This window comes from Schistocerca nitens, chromosome 5 (assembly GCF_023898315.1).
Source record: "Schistocerca nitens isolate TAMUIC-IGC-003100 chromosome 5, iqSchNite1.1, whole genome shotgun sequence".
Lineage (NCBI taxonomy): Eukaryota > Metazoa > Arthropoda > Insecta > Orthoptera > Acrididae > Schistocerca > Schistocerca nitens.
This window is the reverse complement of record NC_064618.1, coordinates 634998759-635024692: the sequence shown is the minus strand read 5'-3', so window position 1 is coordinate 635024692 and position 25934 is coordinate 634998759. Positions and strand designations below refer to the sequence as shown.

General features: G+C 42.7%; 1 protein-coding gene across 2 annotated transcripts in view; it reads right to left on the bottom strand.

The window, feature by feature from the left end:
* LOC126259652 (neural proliferation differentiation and control protein 1) overlaps positions 1–25934 on the bottom strand; it is a 1177794-nt gene that overhangs the window by 393490 nt on the left and 758370 nt on the right. For both annotated transcript variants that reach the window (XM_049956584.1, XM_049956583.1), the window contains exon 4: positions 10218–10550. In XM_049956584.1, coding sequence (XP_049812541.1) covers positions 10218–10550 — 333 coding nt within the window. The remainder of the gene's footprint in view (positions 1–10217; positions 10551–25934) is intronic.

The following is a 25934-nucleotide window of genomic DNA, read 5'->3' as shown; positions in this document are numbered from 1 at the left end:
GAGTAGTTAATGATTCTTAAACAGAATAAGCTGTTATTCTTTCTATTTCTTTGTAAGATATTAAAGACTACCAGAAAATGAAATTAAATATCTCTTTTAGGCATTATTTCGTCCTTTTAACTGACCTTTTTCCACATGTTCAATGAAAAAGTGGTCACATGATGTTCTGTCTGTAAAGTAAGGTGGGATGAGATTAGTGTCTCCAGTAAAATTCGAACGTTTTGACCATGGGAGGTACTAATGAACTAATAGGTTATCTGATAAAGCTTAAAGAACTACAGGGTACATGAAATGCGAAGTAAGATTATTTTGAGCAACAAGGAAAAGCAATCTAAAATGGATCAAAAGACCTTACTAACAGAAACAAATAAAGAGATTAGTGGAGTGAGTTAGTTACTTTCCTTCATACCCATAGTTAATGTTTAAAATACCTCAGTATAGTGTAATATATTGCAGATATTCCTAATACTTTTCTGAATATAAAAAAGGTGACTAGTTAACTGTTAATACGAGTAATGGGTTGGATTTGTAATCGAAAAACACACTCTTATGACATCTATTCAAAATTTCTGTAGAGTAGTAAGAATTTGCAAGGAAAAAATGGTTACATTTCATTTTTAAACAAACCTATTTTGATTATGGAAATGGTTGAATATTTTTTAGTAAACTTATTCATGTTGTATGGAATTGCTTGAGGTCAGCAGCTATCTTATAAATTTATGAAATAATCTTAGTGTTCCGTTTTTACTAATAGTTATAAGCATGACGAATTTGACAGCATGCTATTCATCAGGTGCATTACAGTTACATGTATGCTATTATGAGTATGACGAGGATTATCTGCTGGGTGTACCAGTGAGGTTGTGTTCTAAAATTTAATCATTTTCGTTGTAAATTTATTTGTTTGGCACACACAGCACAGTAATGAACACAACACTATCACGTAAGCTAAGATAAAGTAGTAACCTTTCCAGATCTCCAGGCATAGACCACTCAGGAGGATGTAGTCAACAGGAGAAACAGAATTGACTTTCCACAGGTCACTTGGTGGAATGTCAGGTCCCTTAATCGGGTAGGTCGGTTCAAAAACTTAAATTGGGTTATAGATAGGCTGAAGTTAGACTAGTGGGAGTTAGTGAAGAGGGGTAACAGGAAGAAAAGGGCGTTAGGTCAGGTCAGTTATCGACACAAAACCAAAGAGGTGTAAAGCAGGAATGGCCAAACAATGAATAACAGAATAAGAGTGCAGGTGAAGTACTATAGCCGCGCGGAGTGGCCGCGCCACTAGAGGCGCCATGTCACTAATTGCGCGGCCCCTCCCACCGGAGGTTCGAGTCCTCCCTCGGGCATGGGTGTGTGTAATGTCTTTAGCGTAAGTTAGTTTAAGTAGTGTGTAAGTCTACGGATCGATGACCTTAGCAGTTTGGTCCCTTAGAAATTCACACACATTTGAACATTCAAGTACTATAAACAATATTGTGAAGGCGTTATCATAACCACAATGAACATGAAAGCAACATCCACAACTGTAGTACAAGTTTACGTGCCAATTCTCTCCACAGATGATGAAGAGATTGAAAGAATTTATAGTGAGATAAAGAAAATTATTTAGATGGATAAGGTTAACGACAATTTAATTTTGATGGAAGATTGAAACTTAAGAAACTGCAAAATAATAGGAAATAATGGGGATGGGACCTGAATAAACTGAAGCAACCAGAAGCTGTTTAGAGTTTCAAAGGGCTAATTACATAACGTTTGACTGAAGGTGAGGCAAGGAATGGTTGCATATTGTATGCAACCGCTCCCTAAGCAAGAGCGTTAGTGATGGGTCGCGCCGTAGTAAACTCTGGCGTGGGACTATTGCCATCAGGGTCCTAGCAGTCTGGTCCCGCCAATCCCACTATTGCCATCCCTCAAGAAGATTCAATGGCCATCATCATTGTGCAAACGGAATCTGGATTTGCCTCTAAAGAAGTGATTTTAAACATGTTTCGAATTACGCTAGCCAGCCGTAAATGTTTTAATACACAGTTACTAGAATACACTGTAGGTCTCACACGGGGTGTATTCTGACGTCACAGCCGACCCCGCCACAGCGCAGTAATCCTCGACTTTCATAAACAATTGCGTTCATTGCGGTTTTGAGGGTAACTGATTTCACTAATTGTTATGCAATTGTGCAGTCATACAATAGTGTTTCCTTCAGGCTTTCTTCTTCTTCGCGGATGGATCACTTAGGACCACGCGTAATCAGCATTTGTTGGCCTTCCTTTTAGCCCAGTATTTCTTCATAAGCAACGAATGGGCTAGCTTTCGTTGCGTAGACCACGTATGTCGGTTAGTTTCTCTCTTTTCTTCCTCAAATCCCCGTGTGTTTGTGATTTTCCTGATTTTATTTCTGTCATGTAGATTTGGAGACCCTAATTCTCTCAGGTCTTTTTCCGTCTGTTTGTACTAGTTCGGTCTTGTAGTTTTGTTCTTTAAAAATGTATGGATTTTGTGCGTTAGCCTGTTTGAGTCCATTCTTTCTAAATGCCCCATGAATTTGATTCTTCTCATGCGCATTGTGTCTGTTCTTTTGGAGATATTTTTATATGTTTCTGCATTGAATTTTGGATAATGCACACCATCTTTAGCTCTTGGGCCTAGGATTTTCACCATTATTTTACGTTCTTTCACTTCTAATTCCGCTTTTAGTGTTCCGTGTTGAAGGTTTAGTGTCTCAGATGCGTACAGAGCTTCGGGGGTAATTACTGTTGTGTAGTGTCGTATTTTGCAGTTCCACGAAAGACTCTTTTTGTTGTAAGCGTTTTTCCTTAACTGAAAAGCCATCTCCATTTTCTGGACTCTTGATCTGACAGATTTCTTTTCATTAAAATTTTCTGCAATTCATTCACCTAAATATTTAAATTCTTTTACTCGAGAGTTGTAATTATTACCAATTTTGAGATCAGAAGGTGCATCTTTAATGTCAGTCATAAATTTTGTTTTTTTCAAATGAAATTTGTAATCCTATTTTTGCTGCCTGCTCTTGTAATAATTCTAGCTGTTTCTGTGCATTGGTAATGTCCAAACAGTCTAATTCCATGCCCTTACCTTTTGGCCCCAGTCGGCGTGCTGGTGCACCTGCTTTTCTCCATTGTCCATCAAGTTTTTCAAGAGCGCAATTGAAGAGCACTGGGAACAGTCCATCCCCTTGTCGTACTCCTGTGTCTATTTCAAATTCTGTGCTCAATTCTCCCATAAATTGTACTTTGGATTTGGTCTCTGTGAGTGTCTTTTGATGATGTTTGTTGTCTTTTGATCTAATCCAAATTCTGCTAACACTTCAAACAGGGATTCTCGGTCTATACTGTCATATGCTTTTTTAAAGTCGACAAACGTGATGACATAACTTTTGTTTGAAGTACTATGCAAATATTTCATCGAGTTTTTCAAGTTAATGATTTGGTCTGCGCATGATCGATCTTTCCTGAATCCACCTTGATATTCGCCTAGTTTTGAATCCAGCTGAGTTTTTGCTCGGTTTAGTAGGGTTTTAGACAGAATTTTGTATGTTATTGACAATAAAGAGATTCCACGATAGTTGTTGGGGTCTGTTTTACTTCCTCTTTTTGTACAAAGGATGTATGATTGCTGTCTTCCAATCTGAGATGATTTTTTCAGTTTTCCAGATTTCATGTAAAATTTCTGTGAGTTTTGCAATAAGATTTTCTCCTGCATTTTTCCATAATTCTGTGATGATTTGGTCTTCTCCTGAAGATTTGTTATTTTTAATTGACTGAATTATCTCTTTAATCTCCTGTAAACTTGGTGGCTTTGTTCAAAAATGGTTCAAATGGCTCTGAGCACTATGGGACTTAACATCTGAGGTCATCAGTCCCCTAGAACTTAGAACTACTTAAACCTAACTAACCTAAGGACATCACACACATCCACGGCCGAGGCAGGATTCGAACCTGCGACCGTAGCGGTCGCACGGTTCCAGACTGAAGCGCCTAGAACCGCTCGGCCACACCGGCCGGCGGTGGCTTTGTGTCTGGGTTTCGCTGTCTATTTATGAGCAATACATTACATTTGTTTATGCTCACGGTCAACTGCAAATCGCTGCCCCAAGCGTCGATCCTCTGCTGGCATTCCAACTTTCCGCTGCAGTTTTCTAATGTTGCGATCTCTCATCCGTGATTGCGATTAAGTGTAGATTGACGCTTCAGGTATCAGTGTATTGAGGGGTTCTTAGAGTGCGTTTTTAATTCTTTTCAGTGAAAAATAATTGTCTGCTGTACGATCGTGAGTTGTGCTAACCACTGCAGACAACGAAAAAGTTATGAATTAAATTTTATTCGTATAACACAACAACAATGAGACGAAACAAAAAGATGAGTAAATGCTTGTAAACGTGTCGATTTTTTCAGTTGGTAACGTCTATGTCTGGTCGAAAATTTTTGCTGGTTCGCGTCTGAAAAGTAAACCGCTGAATCTTCCCCCGAAACGTATGTTGAAGCCTTATCCTGCTCCAGCTTTATACCTCCCGTTCTCCAGAGTTGATGAAGGGGATAATTATGACTCTAATAACGTGAGGCACAATAACAAAGAAGAAGAAGTAGGAGAGAATTTACAGGTAATTTGATAGCAACTAATGAAGAAAGCACAGCAAACATTAACTATGAAAACAATCTTAGTCCACATGCCCTGGCGGACCCATTGGTAGCAACCGACCCCCATGTCATCCTCTGCCAATAGCGTCACTGGCTGCGGTTTGGAGGGGCGTTTTCAGGTTTTGTGATCTGGAGACGCTACTTCTCGGTTAGGCAGCTTATCAGTCGGCCTCACGAAGCTAAATGCCCCCGTTCCAGTCCTCCCACCAAGAAAAAAAAAAATCCCTGGCGTTACCAGGAATCGAACCCGGGTCCTCCGATGGCTGATCAGCTACAGAATCGGATAATTATGAAAACAAGGAATGCTGCAAATATGACAATGCAGGGTTAGAGGGTCGTCTCTCTCGGTTTAATGCTGAATTACTTAAAATATTTACAAAAACTGGCTAAAGGTTCTTTTTCTGACTATCAGCAGCAAATGGGTACGAAAGCTTGTTTTACTAACTAGTCATCCGAAGATAGTGCGAAGGGTAGTCCGCCTGCTTAGCTTGGTGGTAACGTGTTCGCCTCCCATGCAAGCGAGCCTGGGTTCGGTTCCCAGTCGGGTTGGAGATTTTCTCCGCTCGGGAACTACTAGGTGTTGTGTTGTCCTCATCCATTTCATCCTCATCATAATAGTACAGGACGATTTTGGTAAATGGGAATAAACTGCAGAAAACGTTCCCTGAGAGAATAAGGGGCTAACAAGGTCATGATGGACATATGCTCGGAAACGTCGGAAATTTGTTACAACCTAGGTACACCCACTTGAAGGTGTGAATGACGAAACTTTGACAGTGACCCAAGTATTAGAACTGGCGAGTGACTCGCCAGCATGGGGTGAGACAGACGACCGTGTGAACCATTCTCCACGGCAACTGCTACTATCCACGTCACAATGCGTGTAGGTCTTATTACCTATGGACTTGCTGTGGTGACGACGGTTTTGTCGCTGGTTCGTCGCACAAGCCACCACGGTGCTGGAATTTCTGTCATCCATCTTATTCACGTACGAGATCACCTTTACGATGGGTCCATGAGGGTTGTGGAGAATTCCCTTAGTTTGGTCGCAGTGAACCATCAGCTCCAGTTTAGCTTCATTGTTGAAGCACAGACAATTGGTGACTGCCTTACACGACCAGTCATTTTGCCCACTTCGCCTCATAGGCCACGTATATCCACACTTACTGCGGCTGACCATGCCTACCTTGCTGAAGAGATGCCTTTGGCAGTATGAAGGGTGATGTGGCTACTACATCAGAGTACTGCAGCACATTGCCGTCTTGAGTGTGGACGCAAATACAAAGGTCAGAACCATATGTACACTACTAACGCATTCCAACAGCAAAAACACTGAAAAATAATCTCAGCAAAACCCTCCAGGACGATGTACACTTAATTGACTAGTTATGGGATAGCGATATGCACACATACAGATGGCGAAGTATCGTATGCAAAAGGTATAAAGGAGCGGTGCGTTGTCGAAGCTGTCATTTGTACTCAGACGATTCATCTGTAAAGGTTCCCGGCGTGATTAGGGCCCCGCGAAGGGAATTAACATTTCAACGCGGAATGGTAGTTGGAGCTAGACGCATGGCACATTCCATTTCAGAAATCGTCAAGGAATTCATTATTCCGAGATCCACAGCGTCAAGAGTGTGCCGAGAATATCAAATTTCAGGCATTACTTCTCACCAAGGACAACGCAGTCACCGACGACCTTCACTTAACGACCGAGAACATCGGCGTTTGCGTAGAATTGTCTCTGCTAACAGACAAGCAACACTGCGTGAAATAACCGCAGAATTCAATGTGGAACGTACGACGAACGTATCCGTTAGGACAGTGCGACGAAATTTGGCGTTAAAGGGGCTATGGCAGCAGACGAGCGACGTGAGTGCATTTGCTGACAGCAGCGCCTCTCCTGGGCTCGTGACCAAATCGGTTGGACCCTAGATGACTGGAAAATGGTAGCCTGGTCGGATAACTCCCGATTTCAGTTGGTAAAAGGTGATGGTAGGGTTCTAGTGTGGTGCAGGCCCCACGAAGCCACGGACTCAAATTCTCAACAAAGCACTGTGCAAGCTGTTGGTGGCTCCATTAATGGTGTGGGCTGTGCTTGCACCGAATGGACTGGGTCCTCTCTTCCAACTGAATTGGCCACTAACCGGAAATGGTTGTGGTCCGCTACTTGGACACCATTTACAGCCATTCATGGACTTCAAACAATCATGAAATTTTTGTGGATGACATGTGCCATGTCATCGGACCACAGTTATTCGCGACTGGTTTGAAGAACTTTCTGAACAACTCGAGCGTATTATTTGACCACCCAGATTCCCTGCTACGTCGAGTTGCTGCATTACAACAGACAAATGGAGGTCCGACACGATATTAGGAGGTATACAATGACTTTCGTCACCTCAGTGTCTTGTAACATCCAAAACACAAGCCAAAAATCACCAAGATAGGTGTAAGCCATCCAACATATACTTACACAATTTTATTAAAAAAATTGTAATCACTTGAAAATGGCGTGATAGCCGAGACGGTCATGATAAGCTCCTTAGACTACAGCGGGATTCTGTTCGTCGAGTTCCTTGAGCGTGGGACAACAGTCAATGCTCAGCGTTACGAAGACACTCTCCGAAACTGCGACGCGCCACAAATTCAAAACGACCAGAATTGCTGTCGGAAGGCATCATCCTCTTGCACGATAACGCCCACCCCCGCACTGCAACTGGACGAAGGCTAGGTTTCAGCGATCTGGTAGGGAAACACTGCATCATCCTTCATTTAGCCAGGTTTAGCCAGTGTGTTTCACCAAGTGATTTTCACATATTTGGCGACCTGCGTGGACATCGGTTTCCGGCGGACGAGAAAGTGAAGGAGTTGGTGCCGTTGTGGATCCGTCAGCCTCCGACAGGAATTGATCGTCTGAACTCTCTGTGGGATGACAAACGTCTTAACGCGTGTGGTGATGGAACCAGTTGATTGTTCCGCTGTGGCGGGTGTTCGTTTGCATTTGACTGCCTCTCACAGCACTGCCGAAAAAGGCGGACACCCAACCATCATCACAGAAGATGACAAGCGTTTTTGTTTTTTTGGTACTATCATGGAGTGACGATAACAGATTACGCTTGTAAGGGGCAAACCGTCACAGCGGCAGCCTACAGGACATTCCAAGCGAGGTTACAGGAGGCTGCCAACACGAAGCTTTGCAGGGAGCTGTACGAGGGGTTGTTTTTGTTCCACGATAATTCCCCAGCTCATTTTGGACAGGACACAGTCACACATGCTAATTGTTTGGGCTATCAGATTTGGTCTCACTCCCATATCCCCCTACCAAGGCGCCCTTTAGCATATTGCTCTTTCCTTGAATCAGGAAACCATTGTGTGGCAGACATTTCCAGGATATGAGTGCGGTGATTTTCGTGGTAGAACGTTTCCTGAACAAGCAAAATGTAGACTTCTACAACCAAGGATTGAAGGATGAAGAAGTAAGGAAGGATTAAGGGAAGATTGGCGTTTACCGTCCTGTTGACAGTGAAGTCATTACAGACGGTGCACGAGCTCAGATAACCTCTTCAGTGCCGAGGTATCATATACGATACTTACAGGTTTTATTTTTTTCTCTCTCTCACACACACATAGCTTAACTTTTTCTGGCATGTGGTATCATATACGATACACATCGTACTTCCACAGCTCACTTGTTCATCCTTTCGCTGAACCCCCTGAGGTGTCAGCATTTATTGTAATCATCGGATTCTGTAACTGCATAATATGGTGAAATAAAGGTAAACACATATCTTACAATTGCTTTCACATGCTCTAATAACGTATTAAAGCTGTACAGACATGCCTAAGTTAATAGCTAACCATAAATTAATTTTATAACTGAATTATGAGCTTTAAACTTCTGGGTATCACATACGATACCTCGAGACTCACTGCTGACAGTGGAAAGGGGGGGGGGGCGGTTATACTTTTTCTGACTTCATTCCAAGGGTTGGCGGCCAATTCGGTCCGAAGGCTGCGGAGGCCTTATCTTTGTACGGAGTTCTTTTGCTTTAGTCCTGACAGGAATTCATTTACACATTCCACAAGAATTAAAATTAAATTAGAACAAGTTAAAATTACAACTTAATACCTATCCTTGTGATAATATCAGGAAAAGGAAGAACACTTTGAAAAATTTTGCTATGGTAATTTTGTTTAAGTATTTCGAATTGTTTATTTACAACTGTTAAAAGATTTGATACCAAGTAGTCATTTTGACCTATATTGAAATCTACAGCAAATATGTAAACTTTGTATGATTTATGCGACTGTTTTCTTTGTTATAAAGCAACAAGAACCTACACGGTCGTATGTGCAGTTGTCCTGCTTAAGGTCTGAAGAATCATGTGTTATACTATTTGTAAGAAGTTCAATACAGTTTCAAAAACAGTTTTGAGAGTCATTCATTTTTAACTAGCATTAATAGAAACACAATAGTAGCCCACTTGCACTTTTAATATGTGCCCAGTACTGAAAAGGATAAGGAAGGATGTGGAAGGAAATCGGCCATGCGTTTCAGAGGTTTTGATGCGTCGCTCTCCTGAATAAAAGTCCAGTCTGCTGACCACCGTGCCATTTCACTCGGTGAGAAGAATTAACGCTTTCAGCTAGTTTCACGGTAACAGACAAATTTTTTGAGCTGGTATTCAAAACTTTATGACTACCGCTCGTATGTTACTTTTGATGGAGTGTTTAGGTGTCAGCGATAGTTTGACACTTTGGGAGTGTAAGATGGTTGAAATTACTTTGTAGGAGTCTTTGAAGAATTTGGGAACAGACGGAACCGTGCGGTTCTAGGCGCTGCAGTCCGGTACCGCGGTACTGCTGCGGTCGCAGGTTCGAATCCTGCCTCGTGCATGGATGTGTGTGATGTCCTTAGGTTAGTTTGGTTTAAGTAGTTCTAAGTTCTAGGGGACTGATGACCTAAGATGTTAAGTCCCATAGACCTCAGAGCCATTTGAACCATTTTGAACAGACGGAAGGTTAGATGTGTTGACATTGGTGTGGCAGTAATTCAGGGTTTTCAAGGATTGGGAATGCAACTGGCTGCCGAGATTCATGTTTGTAGTGGGAGACGTAGGGCAGTTCAAGGAGTCTTAGTTTTGGGAACATATGGGAACTTTATGAGCTGGTAGAGAATACGGCTGTAGGCAGATAATGTGATACAGAAAGTGAGGCATAATGTCAGTCTTTCAAGCACCTGAAGGCTGAACTTGTTAGGAGCGGATGTCTGCAATGTGTTTGCATAGATGAGATGATGCCTGTAAAATGTTGGGATGGGTATCGTATGGGTGATTGTTTCTTGGAATGGATAAATTTTCCCAAAAACCGATAACACATATTCATCATTGTTCAGAGACGATAAAAATAAACTCCTCCCTTATGTGTCAGGAATTTCTGTAGAGGCCTCTCTGTTACGATAGGAGCTCTACCTTAGACGCTACTACTGTTTTGGAGGAGAGAAATGGAGGCCATCAAAGTGGACGGGGGCAGGACGAAGAGTTGCAGGGTTACCTATGAAGTAGAGGTCTGAGCCGTCGTCGGCAGGCGGCAGCGGCCTGGTGCGGACATCTGGTTGCTGCTGCTGCAGCTGCTGCGGCTCCTGCTCAGGAGGCAGCGGCTGCTTCTGCCACACCTGCGGCTCCTCCGGCTCGAGCAGCTGCTTGGGCGGCGCTGTCAGCTGCCGCTCCCCCTGGCCACCAGAGGCGCCACCGTTCAGCGCGGGCAGCGGCGCTGCCGGCGGCGGCTGCAGGTGGAAGCGCAGAGGGGACACGTCCACCTGCAGCAGCGGCGAATCCTGCCGCAGTGTGATGTCCGAGCCGGCCTGCATCTCGCCGCTGTCCACGTCTGCAACACCAAAGAGGACACTGTGTTAGACCAGCTCTCACCACACTCTAAAGGTCACGATACTCGTGAGAGGTTTTTGCTCTGACACAATTTCGCACTCTCAGATAGTAGTAATCGCAGAACTGTTTACACTAGGGGCGAATTTTCGTTGATAGACACTGTCTGATAACTCCTTGCGAGTACTTTCAGTAAGTGTCTGAGAGTCGTGATAGAGCAGATGTCGGATGAACACTACTGGCCATTAAAATTGCTACACCAAGAAGAAATGCAGACGATAAACGGGTATTCATTGGACAAATATATTATACTAGAACTGACATGTGATTACATTTTCACGCAGTTTGGGTGCATAGATCCTGAGAAATCAGTACCCAGAACAACCGTAATAACAGCCTCGATACGCCTGGGCATTGAGTCAAACAGAGCTTGGACGGCGTGTACAGGTACAGCTGCCCATGCAGTTTCAACACGATACCACAGTTCATCAAGAGTAGTGACTGGCGTATTGTGACGAGCCAGTTGCTCGGCCACCATTGACCAGACGTTTTCAGTTGGTGAGAGATCTGGAGAATATGCTGGCCAGGGCAACAGTCGAACAGTTTCTGTATCCAGAAAGGCCCGTACAGGACCTGCAACATGCGGTCGTGCGTTATCCTGCTGAAATGTAGGGTTTCGCAGGTATCGAATGAAGTGTAGAGCCACGGGTCGTAACACATCTGAAATGTAACGTCCACTGTTCAAAGTGCCGTCAATGCGAACAAGAGGTGACCGAGACGTGTAACCAATGGCACCCCATACCATTACGCCGGGTGATACGCCAGTATGGCGATGACGAATACACGCTTCCAATGTGTGTTCACCGCGATGTCGCCAAACACGGATGCGACCATCATGATACTGTAAACAGAATCTGGATTCATCCGAAAAAATGACTTTTGCCTTTCTTGCACTCAGGTCCTTCGTTGAGTACACCATCGCAGGCGCTCCTGTCTGTGATGCAGCGTCAAGGGTAACTGCAGCCATGGTCTCCGAGCTGATAGTCCATGCTGCTGCAAACCTCGTCGAACTGTTCGTGCAGATGGTTGTTGTCTTGCAAACGTCCCCATCTGTTGACTCAGGGATCGAGACGTGGCTGCACGATCCGTTACAGCCATGCGGATAAGATGCCTGTCATCTCGACTGCTAGTGATACGAGGCCGTTGGGATCCAGCACGGCGTTCCGTATTACCCTCCTGAACCCACCGATTCCATATTTTGCTAACAGTCATTGGATCTCGACCAACGCGAAAAGCAATGTCGCAATACGATAAACCGCAATCGCGATAGGCTACAATCCGACCTTTATCAAAGTCGGAAACTTGATGGTACGCACTTCTCCTCCTTACACGAGGCATCACAACAACGTTTCACCAGGCAACGCCGGTCAACTGCTGCTTGCGTATGAGAAATCGGTTGGAAACTTTCCACGTGTCAGCACGTTGTAGGTGTCGCCACCGGCGCCATCCTTGTGTGAATGCTCTGAAAAGATAATCGTTTGCATATCACAGCATCTTCTTCCTGTCGGTTAAATTTCGCGTCTGTAGCACGTCATCTTCGTGGTGTAGCAATTTTAATGGCCAGTAGTGTATTGACACACTGCAGGGTGAGAGTGTCTGTGACAGCTGAGACATCACTCTCCGCAAGTTTTTTTCTGTCGAAGTTCTACGCGTAAAGGAAGTGGTTGCGATGGAAGGCCGTCTGGATGCAGCTGCACTTAACACTTTTCGTGGGAATGAAAAATGGAAACGACCGAGTTCGTGTTGGATAAGAGAGCAGATCAGGTGGCGTGATGATTTTGGAGCATATCATAATCTCATTGTAGAGCTTGTGATGTAAAATCCACAACAATATTGAAGTTGTACGACAATGACAGCAATGAAAATGGAAGAGATATTCATTATATTTGGACCCAAAATTGCCAACCTAGATAATATTATGCGTAAATCCGTTATGTTATAGACAGACTGCTGGATATACTAATATTTCTAGCATTAGCTACTATTCTCCTCTTTGATATTTGGTTAAGTATCAATTACGATGAAATAACATTACACCAGTTTCATCTCGATACCCATAGAAGTTCGAAAATCCTAACAAGGCGGATATATGATAAATGAAGCATTTCGAGACTTACATTTATTTGCGCGTTTTTACTTGTATTGACTCAAGGAAGCACTCATAAATTCCTGATGGTTTTTTCTTCAACATACAATCTAATAATGTAATCAATAAATTCCATGTCATTTAAAATTGTAGATACAGCCGTATTATTTGAAGTTAAATGCCAACTTCCAGAGTTCCAAAACTATCACCTTCAAAATGGCTTTACTTGTTTCTCCATGTTGAGTAATCTATGTTATAAAACTGCTTTACCTGATTCCTTGAATTGTGAATATTTTGGTAAATTTCTTCTGTGGAGGTAGCCAATAGAGCTTGCTTCTTCAGTCATTCCGTAACGCTGGCCTTTCCTCCCAAAGACTAATTAAATGCACAACTTCGTCCTGAGTCCACTTCCTGATAGCTTTCTTCATTACTTTTTTTTACCATCACATCGCTGACGTTCACTCACAGCGCATATCCAATGCGACAGTAGCCTCAACTGTCCCGCCAATGCCCGTATACATTTGCAGAGCCACTCGCTAGGGTTGTGATGTGGCGCATTGAATAGAGCGCTAGTTCGTCATTCATAATCCGTGTTAATGTGGTATCTATTCTCTTTAATGACAACTTTTTTCATATTCGTTTGTTAATTCTATATAATGTGCCTATGAAGTTTATGTATGTTATTTGCATTTCGAAAATGGCTAATCGCTCGTGCTTTTCATTCAGGAGGTAAAACGAGCAATTTCTACGCTCAGAAACACGCCATGGCCACATCCTATGGCTCTAAACACGTAATTTCGCTGGTACTTTTATTTAATGTGTGCATGAGTACGGCAAAATACATTATCAAGATCTGGTAGTGGACAAACTGTGAAATACGGCACAAAGCTGTGGCACAATACGGCCGCCCAGGACTCCCCGGTACTCTCAGCTCTCCCGACAATGCCAGTAGTTTTTCTTGTCTCAGAGCTACGGCGAGCAGCTCTCGAGAGGTGGAGGCTGTCGTCTACACAGGACGTCTAATCTCGCAGATTCCTTCCCCCACCCCTCGACTCTAACTTACATTCAGATGCTCCACAAAAGTTATGTATTGCTGACAATATAACCTGGCATTATTGCCTGGCAGCATTGCTAGACATATGAACTGCAGCCACATGTTTGGCAATATTCCCAGCCACTGTTGCTGGGCAAGTGTTAAGCATGTGTACACGGGTCGCATTATGGCCGCGAAATAGACGAAAACTAGCTACTGCACTTCATGCCGCAAGGAGAAAGAAAAAAACAGTATGAAAAATAGAAATCGGGATCGTTGTATGTGTTGTTTTTTATGTAAGTGAAGTGCTTCCGGAACCGAACTTATTCAGCATTTTCACAATGGTGAAATCCGCTTTTGAATACATCGTTTAAAAGCAATTCATCTGAGAGCAATTGAGACCAACATGAAACGAAATACTGTATACCAGTTACAACCAGATTGGAGACCAACGTTCAATTTTAGCTACTGGTGATTCAAACAGAAGTTTTATGTACTTATTTCAAATTACGTCTGCTTCTTAATCGATATACCTCTTGCAACAGTGAAGTATATATTAACAGTTTTCTAACACAGGTTGAAATAGTGCCCTGTTTTTCAAGGGTTGAAGCTGACGTACTCGATTTTGGCCGAACCTGTCACAGCATAAGGGCACAGTTCTGTGTGTGTGGGCGGTTTCACAGTAATACAGTTCCTGAGAGATACGAGCGTGACCCTATTGGTTCTTGACAGATGCCGAAAACAAAAAGGCGTGAGCATACTCACTGAAAAAGTGTAAGGAAATAGTGGAAAAAGTTCACAGCTCTGCAGTACGTACTTTCATAGCGGACTGATGCAGGCGAGCGAGAGAAATTTCTCAGAGCGGTACGGCCCGAATTTGTGTAACGTCACGCCGTCTCTTTCCCCCTGGGGCTGTTGGTTTCACTACTTGAGTGTGGGCGGAGGAGATAGCGTAGTAGGTCTGCAGGTCGAGACGTGACCCGCGAGGTTAAGAGCCAGGGCAAAGAGAGTGGGGCGCACCTAGGAGAAGTCAGATGGATCTGAGGAGCTCCCTGCTGGGTAAATCTCGCAAGTGGGGTGTCCGGAGAGCGGCAAGATTAATGCGGGGCTCGGTACAGGCCGTGCATCACGCTCATACATTTTAAAGGCGAATCCACCACTGAGAGTCCAGAGCGTGGGAAGAGCAGCACTGTGCTTAAATCTCTCTCAAGAGAGGGGGCCTTGATTAGATTCGCTCAGACCAGAGTCTGTGCTCGTCTCACAAGCACTCAGCAAGGAATTCTTAGAGGATGTTAGAGAAAATAAAAACACATTATACATATTTACAAAAGAACTAAAACGCTGACGTTCCTTCTATAGATCTTAAGTGATGTGACTCTTAAGGACGTGCAGAAATTAATTACTTATTAATTAAAATACTCATAAATATTTAAACTTATATATACTGAAATCTAAATGGTTATTGCTGGCCTATTACAGCCAAGATCGTCAAAACAAAACACAGTATACAAGGCGTAGTAAGAAGGGGAAACAGTAGTGGAGAACGGACTGAGACAGAGGTTTAACCTATCCAAGACGTTACTGAATCTGCATATTGAGCAAACAGTAAAGAAGAAATTTGGAAAGCAAATTAAAATTAATGGAGAAGATGGCAACCAACTACGAAGATCAGTTCAATGGAATGGGTAGTATCGTTAAAATCAACAAAAGTATTATGATAATAGACTGTAAACTAATTAAAGCAGCCACGCGGGATAGCCGTGCGGTCTGAGGCGCCTTCCCACGGTCCACGTGCCTCCGACGCTCGGAGGTTCGAGTCCTCCCTCGGGCGTGGGTGTGTGTGTGTTGTCCTTAGCGTAAGTTATTTTTGGCAACGGCCTTGTCGCAGTGGATACACGGGTTCATGCGTTTTTGCGTCCAAATTTTTCTCTCATTATTAGGCTCAATTGCTAGCCCTAAAATAATTCTGGAGGACGGGAGTATAGAGCTGAATAATAAATAGGCTTCTACTTGCATTTCGAAGACTTTTTCGCCTCATTGTTCTGAGGACTCTTATTTGTTTCCTAACTGTTATTTACTATCTACATTGGACAGCACAGGAAACCATTATCTCTTACTGAAAACAAATCGAAACACACGGTCAGGACCTCTTCCTATCAGGACCTCTTCCTACACTAATAATTGTTGTGTAAATCTGTACTTAGTCGTCAATCAACGATATGAATCCAGACTCACGTAACTAACGCTGTATTCACTCGTAAACGCAATTATAACACACTACGATAGAGAAACAATTAAAATCGCTCAAAAGAGGGAAGGCCGCTGGACCTGTTGGGATACCAGTTCGATTTTACACAGAGTACGCGAATGAACTTGCCCCCCTTCTTGCAGCGGTGTACCGTAGGTCTCTAGAAGAGCGTAGTGTTCCAAAGGATTGGAAAAGGGCACAGGTCATCCCCGTTTTCAAGAAGGGACGTCGAGCAGATGTGCAGAACTATAGACCTATATCTCTAACGCCGATCAGTTGTAGAATTTTGGAACATGTATTATGTTCGAGTATATTGACTTTTCTGGAGACTAGAAATCTACTCTGTAGGAATCAGCATGGGTTTCCAAAAAGGCGATCGTGTGAAACCCAGCTCGCGCTATTCGTCCACGAGACTCAGAGGGCCATAGACACGGGTTCACAGGTAGATGCCGTGTTTCTTGACTTCCGCAAGGCGTTCGATACATTTCCCTACAGTCGTTTAATGAACAAAGTAAGACCGATTGTGTGATTGAATTGAAGAGTTCCTAGATAACAGAACGCAGCATTCCATTCTCAATAGAGCGAAGTCTTCCGAAGTAAGAGTGATTTCAGGTGTGCAGCAGGGGAGTGTTGTAGGACCGTTGCTATTCACAATATACATAAATGACCTTGTGGATGACATCGGAAGTTCACTGAGGCTTTTTGCGGATGATGCTGTGGTATATCGAGAGGTTGTAACAATGGAATATTGTACTGAAATGCAGGAGGATCTGCAGCGAATTGACGCATGGTGCAGGGAATGGGAATTGAACCTCAATGTAGACAAGTGTAATGTGCTGCGAATACATGGAAAGAAATATCCCTTATCATTTAGCTACAATATAGCAGGTCAGCAACTGGAAGCAGTTAATTCCATAAATTATCTGGGAGTACGCATTAGGAGTGATTTAAAATGGAATGATCATATAAAGTTGATCGTCGGTAAAGCGGTTGCCAGACAGAGATTAATTTAGAAGAATCCTAAGGAAATGCAATCCGAAAACAAAGGAAGTATGTTAGAGTACGCTTGTTCGCCCACTGCTTGAATACTGCTCAGCAGTGTGGGATCCGTACCAGATAGGGTTGATAGAAGAGATAGAGAAGATCCAACGGAGAGCAGCGCGCTTCGTTACAGGATCATTTAGCGTTACGGAGATGATAGATAAATTCCTCTCTGCAGGAGAGACGCTCAGTAACTCGGTACGGGCTTTTGTTAAAGTTTCGAGAACATACCTTCACCGAGGAGTCAAGCAGTATATAGCTCCCTCCTACGTATATCTCGCGAAGAGACCATGAGGATAAAATCAGAGAGATTATAGCCCACACAGAGGCATACCGACAATCCTTCTTTCCACGAACAATACGAGACTGGAATAGAAGGGAGAACCGATAGAGGTACTCAAGGTACCCTCCGCCACACACCGTCAGGTGGCTTGCGGAGTATGGATGTAGATGTAGATGTAATGTACGATACGTTAGTGGCTGCTTACAAGGGAAACATACGGACTTCCTCTCACTGATTTGGTTCATGTTATGTAAACTGAGGGCGGAGGGGGCACAGAGGAAATGCAAGGGAAGGAACTACTGACGACAGCTGCATTGGGACTTTATGGGGAATCAGCGGTGACGAGTGAAAATGTGTGCCAGACCAGGCTTCGAACCCGGGACCTCCTGCTAACCAAGCAGTGCGTTAACCACTGCACTGCTATCCGGCCACAGTGCTTATGGCAACTGTGCAGACTACCTCGACACGCCTCACAGCCGACTCCCACTCCCACCTGGCGCCAACTATCTGCAGTCCGCGTCCATGTCCTCCACGTTCACTAGTTTAAAATTTCTGCAGTAGGTGGAACATAATGAAGGTGGTGGATTCATCGCTCATCGAGGCGAATCAGTTACATGGATGCGTGGTGTCTATTCTTTCGGACACCACGCATTCATATAACTGGTTCATTGTTGTTGTTGTGGTCTTCAGTCCTGAGACTGGTTTGATGCAGCTCTCCATGCTACTCTATTCTGTGCAAGCTTCTTCTTCTCCTAGTACCTACTGCAGCCTACATCCTTCTGAATCTGCTTAGTGTATTCATCTCTTGGTCTCCCTCTACGATTTTTACCCTCCACGCTGCCCTCCAATGATAAATTGGTGATCCCTTGATGCCTCAGAATATGCCCTACCAATCGATCCCTTCTTCTAGTCAAGTTGTGCCACAAATTTATCTTCTCTCCAATTCTATTCAATACCTCCTTATTAGCTATGTGATCTACCTATCTAATCTTCAGCATTCTTCAGTAGCACCACATTTCAAAAGCTTCTATTCTCTTCTTGTCCAAACTATATATCGTCCACGTTTCACTTCCATACAAATACTTACAGAAACGACTTCCTGACATACTGGTTCATATTGACAGTATATGTAGGGCGCGACTAGGACTTCTACAAACGTAAACAGGAGGACGAAATTCTCAAACGTTTTCGAGAAAATAGAGTTTGAAAATGTTTGGCGTGCTTATATACTTCGTATGTTCGCTGGTATTCAAGAATGCCGCACCCGAGTGAGTAAGCGGTTAGTTTCAAAAACGCGAGGTCTGTGAATTTAATCTTTCTTGGCTCTGGTTTTATTATTATTGTTGTTATTATTCCTACATAATTCTGAATTTTAACAACAGATAGGCATGGTGCGGCACAAAATTGTCGGATGATAAAGAACCGTTTACGAAAGTAAAAGAAGTCTGTTTTGCAACAGACACATTGGGTAAGCTATGCAAATGCAAAATTCGACGTTCATTACAAGTTTTATCGCAGTAATAGTTGTTTTCCATGTTTCTATGATTAGAATCATCCTGCACAGGTTTCACATTACACTTGTCGCAAAAGTAAATACAACAATACAAACAAAATGGCTATACTGATTTGACTGAAAGTTTTGGTGTATCCTTTTTTTTATTTCCGATGACCTCACGAAATAATTTTTCTCTTTTTTCTTCAGAATAATATTAGGTTGCTATATAGGTTCGTAGCGTTTTTGTCTCGCTTGGTATTTCGGTTGGTATGGGTTTATTTATCGACTGTCATTTCTTATTTGTAATTCACTCTTGCTATTTGAGTTAACGTGTTAGCATTTTGTCATCTGTTGATAGGGATGTGGATCTGTGGACGCTAGAGAATGGAGTGCCGGGTTTGCGTTCACTAGAGGGGTGACAGCAGCGGAGGCAGTCAGAAACATTTGTGCCTTGTATGGAGATAATAACAGTAACAGAGGACGGCAAGAAAATTGTTTTCTCGTTTTCCGGAGAACCGCTTCGACATTAGTGACTCTCCATATTCAAGAAGACCTTCGGAATTCGATGAAGGTCGTTTAAACGCATTAATCGACAGTGATTCACGTCAGTGTGTTCGAGAACTGGAAATGTGATGAACTGTGAGCAATCCACCACCATCGTGCGACATTTGTACGCAGTGGAGGAAGGTTCAATAGTCGAGTATATGCGTACCGTATGCTCTAAGCCAAAATTACAAAAATTAGCTGGTGGCTATACGCGCATCTCTGCTTGCTCATCATCAGGTGGCTCGTGAACAACACCAACTATTCCAATCCTGTATCTTTACTGATGACGAGAGACTGTATCTTTATGCTACCGTAAGGAAAAGTTAGGACTGGTTGAACTCAATTAAGCAACTCGCTGTCCAAAGACCTGTGCGGATCCACAAAAGATAGAGTTAAGTATCTGGTGGAACAGCGACGATGTGATGTACCACGAATTGCTTTCCCGAGTTGTAAACATCACTGCAGACATTTATTGTCAACAACTGAGACTTCTTGCAGACGCAGTCCAAGAACAACGACCAGGAAGACTATGTGAAAGGAAGGCTACTCGACGATAACGCACTCCCGCATTCTGCTAGATTGACAAAAAACGCTGTACAGGACTTAGGTTTGGAGTCATTCGACACCCATGTTATTCACCTGATCTTGCGCCCACAGATTTTCACTTTTTTCGCTCCCTATCAACAAACTTTCAAGGAACTTCTTTTCTGGATGAAAATACGCTCCGAGCATGGCTATTACATGTAACTGCCCTGTTTATTACACTTACGGAAAAAACTATACGAACTTATGCTCCAATCCAGTATTACGAAAATAATAAATGAATGATTAACTATTGATAATTTGCACAGTAGTAATAAATCTATTGTCAGAACCCGTGTGAATGGGAAAAAGAAGAAATGCCAGGAGGGAGAATGGATCAAATACTCTCGCGTTCTCGAATCTAAGAGCTTATTCGCTCGGCTGCAGACTCATTAGAGACCATTCAATGCACATAAGCACGAGTAAATTTTTCAAACACGATTTTCTCGAAAACGGTTGAGACTTCTGTCTTATCGTTCACATCTATACAACTATACAAATATCGAAGGAAATGACGAAAAATGGAAGAAGTTTATGGCCAGATCTGCGTCCTGTTTGGGAAATGTGTGAAAATGCAATGAGACTGACTGAATTACATGATATGCATGTGTTAACCATAGCAATAAAGCACTTGGTTGGGCGCACTCATCCAGAAGGCTGTACCATATATTTTCCTGTCATGGATGATGATGATGATGCTAATGATGATGATGTTTGGTTTGTGGGGCGCTCAACTGCGCAGTCATCAGCGCCCGTACAATGTCCAAATTTGTACACAGCCTAATTTCAGCCACGTTCACGAATGACGATGATAATGATGATGATGATGATGAAATGATGAGGACAACACAAACACCCAGTCCCTGGGCAGAGAAACTCCCCAACCAGGTCGGGAATCGAATCCGGGACCCCGTGATCCCGAGGCAACAACGCTAACCGCTAGACCACGAACTGCGGATCCTGTCATGGAGGAAATTGATATTCAGCTCAGTGTCAACAATTTACCTACGAATGCGAAGGGACTGCAGACTCTACTTGATGTCGTCTTTAAGACGAGACGCAAGACACTTAATATTGGGCATCTGTAAAGGCAATTAGTGATGAAAATCGGCCGAGTTTTATATGATTGCAGATTACTCTGAACCTAACGCGATGTGCTCACTAGGTCCCCGTAACATTCACTTACAATAAAATCGCACACCAACGGCAATGTAACAGAGACAAATGATTAAAATCGGCCAGTTAAATGAGATGGGCAGTGGCGTGATGATGCAAGAACTCGGGAAACTGTTAGAGGAGTTGGACCTACAAATACTGTGTATACAGGAGCCATATTACAGAAACGGGGCATTACCCTACATGCCAGTTACAGCATCACCCAATGGCCGCGTATGTGGTGCCAGATAAAGACATAACAGTAACACAGATACATCAATTTTGTAACGAATATGTGGTGACAATCGAAATAATGACTGCCTTAAGAAAATTGTACCTAAGTAATCAATATTTTCAGTACAGTCAGGAGATACAACTATACACAGAAAAATTCAAAACAGCTGTAATACTGGGTCGACATGACACACACACATTCGTAATGGACGCAAACGCTAAATTAACATTGTCGCATAGCAGAGTAACGGACGAAAGAGGACTCTGTCTTCAGCGCGCCATAAAAAAATTTGGCCTTCGTGCCATGATTAGGCCACTCACCTCACCTACTTTCCAAAATCGCTCAGGTAGGTCAACAAATACAGGTACCACCCTTGCAAACTCGAATGTCAGTGACCACATTTCCAACTGGAAGGTCTGTGATGGACTTAACAACAAGTAACCATAATCTCATTTACTTCAGAATAACAAACGCAGTTAATGTCTTAGACACTATCATCAAGCTTGAGCGACTATGCAGTCTACGCAGAGCGAACTGGGAACTTTTAAAGGCAGAATTCAAGATACAACCACAGCAAGGAAGCGGATTTGATGTTGACGTGAAAGCGGACGAATTGGTGCGAGCGCTGCAGATGTTAGGAAGTCAAAAGGATTTCAAATTGCCTAGAGTCCCGCCCTGCAGTCCTTAAGACGTAGAGCAAGGCGGACAAGGAGATACCGTCAAAGCTCTTTAGGGGAAATAGAACGACAAAGACGGCTGATTTTCTATCTAACTATCGAACAAGAATATAAAGGACTATTACACCTAACAAGAGTAGATAATGGGAGGCGTACATTAACGACCAATTAGTAACAGTTGTGCTGAGTCAACCATACAAACATGCAACAAAGAAGATTTCATATCCCTCGGGCATGGTTGTGTGTGTTGTCCTTAGCGTAAAGTTAGTTTAAGTAGTGTGTAAGTCTAGAGACCGATGACCTCAGCAGCTTGGTCCCTTAGGAATTCATACACATTTGAACATTTGAAGGTTCCATCACCCACTGTATTATCAACCCTGAGAAATTCCGATGGCACGATGACAACATCAGCGGAGTACCTTCTCAGAACTTTTGTTCCGGACGATACCACGATGGAAAACACAGAGTTCCATCAGCAACGTCGCTCTGAAGAGCAGCATGTGGATAAAGGTGTTGTGATTTGTGGTGTCACCGCCAGACACCACACTTGCTAGGTGGTAGCCTTTAAATCGGCCGCGGTCCATTAGTATACGTCGGACCCGCGTGTCGCCACTGTCAGTGATTGCAGACCGAGCGCCACCACACGGCAGGTCTAGAGAGACTTCCTAGCACTCGCCCCAGTTGTACAGCCGACTTTGCTAGCGATGCTACACTGACAATTACGCTCTCATTTGCCGAGACGATAGTTAGCATAGCCTTCAGCTACGTCATTTGCTACGACCTAGCAAGGCGCCATTACCAGTTTACATTGAGCATATTAATGTACCGTCAAGAGCGATGTACTCCAATTATGGATTAAAGTTAAGTATTACAGCAACTGCGTCCGTTTTTCTAAGTTCTCATTTCTCTGACCTGTTCCAGACCTCACGCCAGTCTGCGTGTAATTAAACGCGTGCATTTCGGCCTCCTCTAGCAATACGGTGTTGGCTCTTCTGCCAACACAGCATGATTTCTGTTTCCTAGGAGAAAGGGAGACTGGAAATAATGAAATTAAAGAAGAAGAAAGCACCACGACCTGATAGAATACTTGCAAAAGTGTTGCATCAGCTAATGGCCCAAATTGTGCCATACATATAACAGTGTTATTAAACGAATGTCTTTTCCAGGGCCGGGTGCCCAGAATCTGGAAGATCTCGAGTGTCATTATACTAAAAAAAGGGGGTGGGGGAGTCAAAGACCCAAGAGAACCGAAATGTTACAGGCCGATTTGCCTGGTAAATGTTCTAGCCAATGTACAGGAAAAGCTTCTGCGCCGTAGCCTGAGGGACCACAGACAGGCAGTAGGCACGAGCCCCCTGCAGTAAGGTTTCAGGAAAGGGAAATCCACCGAGGATGCGATAAATCATGCAATGAATACTGAGAACATCTCAGACGACAAGTATGTTACCGGCATAATGACTGATATTGGGGGAGGGGGGGGGGCTTTGATAATTTGTGGTGGCCTGGCCAGTGCAAAAGACAAACACATGGGCAGCCCAAGGTGTCTCTATAACAGTCTACGAGATTATTTCACAGACAAGCAGGTGAAATTAGAATGTCCTGGAAAGAAAATTTGAAAGATATCACCAAAGGATGTAGAGGCTTATCTCACTAGGGGTAAGATAGATACTGCCTACAGGAAAATTAAAGAGACCTTTGGAGAGAAGAGAACCACTTGCATGAACATCAAGAGTTCAGATGGAAACCCAGTTCTAAGCAAAGAAGGGAAAGCAGAAAGGTGGAAGGAGTATATAGAGGGTCTAAACAAGCTGACAGCAACGGAATAAAACACAATTTTAGTGCCATACGCGTTTCGCCTTTATTTTCTGCAAGGCATCATCAGTGGCCTGGAATATGTACATATGTTAGCTATTTTATTTACATTTTTGTCACTGTGCCTATAGATTATAAACAGTTCTGTGTGGTTGGTATTTCCTATTAAGTTGTAATGTTTTGAAGTGTACTTACAGGTTGCGTAGACAGTTTCTTACATATTACGCTCCTGTTGCATTTTTGGTGTTGTTCTTCTTCCTATGAGCGCCAATTTGCTGTTTTTTGGCTGTTTTTTCCGCATTCCACAGCACTATGCACTGAGCGCTTGTTTTAATGCAATGTTTTGGTTTCTGTTGCCGACTGTCAAATGTTTTTGCCAAAGATCGAATATTACTGCCAAACTTATGAGTGTAACTGTTGAAGTATCTGTGGTCTGTTCGTGTATGCATTTGTGTGTGCGTGTGTGTGTGTGTGTGTGTGTGTGTTTTGGTGTCGTATTAATTTAATATAATTTATTTTATTGTATTTATTTATTTATTTTTGTTTTTGTCCTATGTATGTGTGTGTGCGTGTTTTGGTGTAATATATATTTTTTTGTCTGTGTGTGTGTCTTGTCTGTATTTTGGTGTTATGTATTTTTTTTTTTTTTGAGGGGGCTTTGTATGTGTGCGTGTGTGTGTGTGTGTGTGTGTGTTTGTGTGTATTATGGTGTTATATATATTATGTTATCATTTCCTTTATTAAGTGTAGTAGGGAGCCTGTGTTGATGTGTGTTTGTTCATTTATCACATGTTTGTTTTCTGCTATGGCTTTCTGGATGTGGAAGTTTTCTTGCATTTGTATAAGATATTTGTCATGGTTGCTTATTCTCATTATTTTCATTTCTTGTTCCATGTTTGTAGGATGATGGTTGTAGTGTTTTAAATGCTCTGCAAATGTGGAATGGTTTGTTTCATACTTCCAACATCTGATATGTTCTTTGTATCTTGTTTCAAAATTCCTGCATGTCATGCCTATGTATACTGCATCACAACTTTGACATTCAAGTTTATATATTCCTGATTGTTGGAATTTGTCCCTCTTGGTAGTTGGCTGGCTTAGGTGTGATTGAAGGGTTTGCCCAGACTTATATGCTATTTTGAAGCCCTGTCTCTTCAGGATGTTTGCAACTCTGTGTGTTAGTTTATGTGTGTAGGTCATGGTGTACCATCTGGTTCTTTTCTGTGTGGTGTTGTCATTGTGTGTGTTTGTTGAGTGTGTTTGTAAGTTTTCAGCTTATGAATTCTTTTGTATTGTGGAAATGTTGTGTTTGTTTTTTATTTGTGTTTTTATTTTTTGATTGAGCCTGTGTACCACATGTGTGTCATATCCGTTGTTCCTAGCTATTTGTATGATCGTGTTCATTTCTTGTTCATAGTTTCTCTTGCTGAGTGGGATTCTGTTTAATCTATGTAACATGTGTCTTAGTGCTGCAAGTTTCTGGCTTTGGGGGTGGTTGGATGTGGAATGTATTATTGTGTCCGTGGCTGTTGGTTTTCTAAATATGTTAAATGTATGTTTTCCATTTTCTTTTTTAATTGTAATGTCAAGAAAATTTATTTGATTTTCTTTTTCTTTTTCAAGTGTGAATTTTATGTTCTTATGAGCTTTGTTTATTTCTGAATGGAGCTCATCTATTTTTTCACTTGGCTCGTCTACCAGACAAATAATGTCATCCACGTATCTGTACCAATATATGATTTTGAAACTTTCATTTGTGGTTATCTTATCAAATATCTGATTTTCAAGGTGACTGATGAAAATGTTTGCTAGTGTTCCTGATATTGGGGATCCCATGGGCAGTCCATCAGTTTGTAGATAATACTCTTCCTCAAACTGAAAGTAGTTTTGTTCAGTTGTCAGTCTGAGCATATCTGTTATTTCTTTTATTGCGTCTGTGATGAGGTTGCTGTGGGATGAGAGATTTTGTTCTATGATTTCTATTGTTTCTGTGATAGGGATAGAGGTATACATATTTTCTATATCGAATGAAATCAGTGATGCTGTGTGTGGTACCTGTATGTTCTGTATGTTTTCTATTATGTTTCCTGTGTTTATCACTGTTCTGTTGTTTTCTACTTTATAGTGTTTTGTAA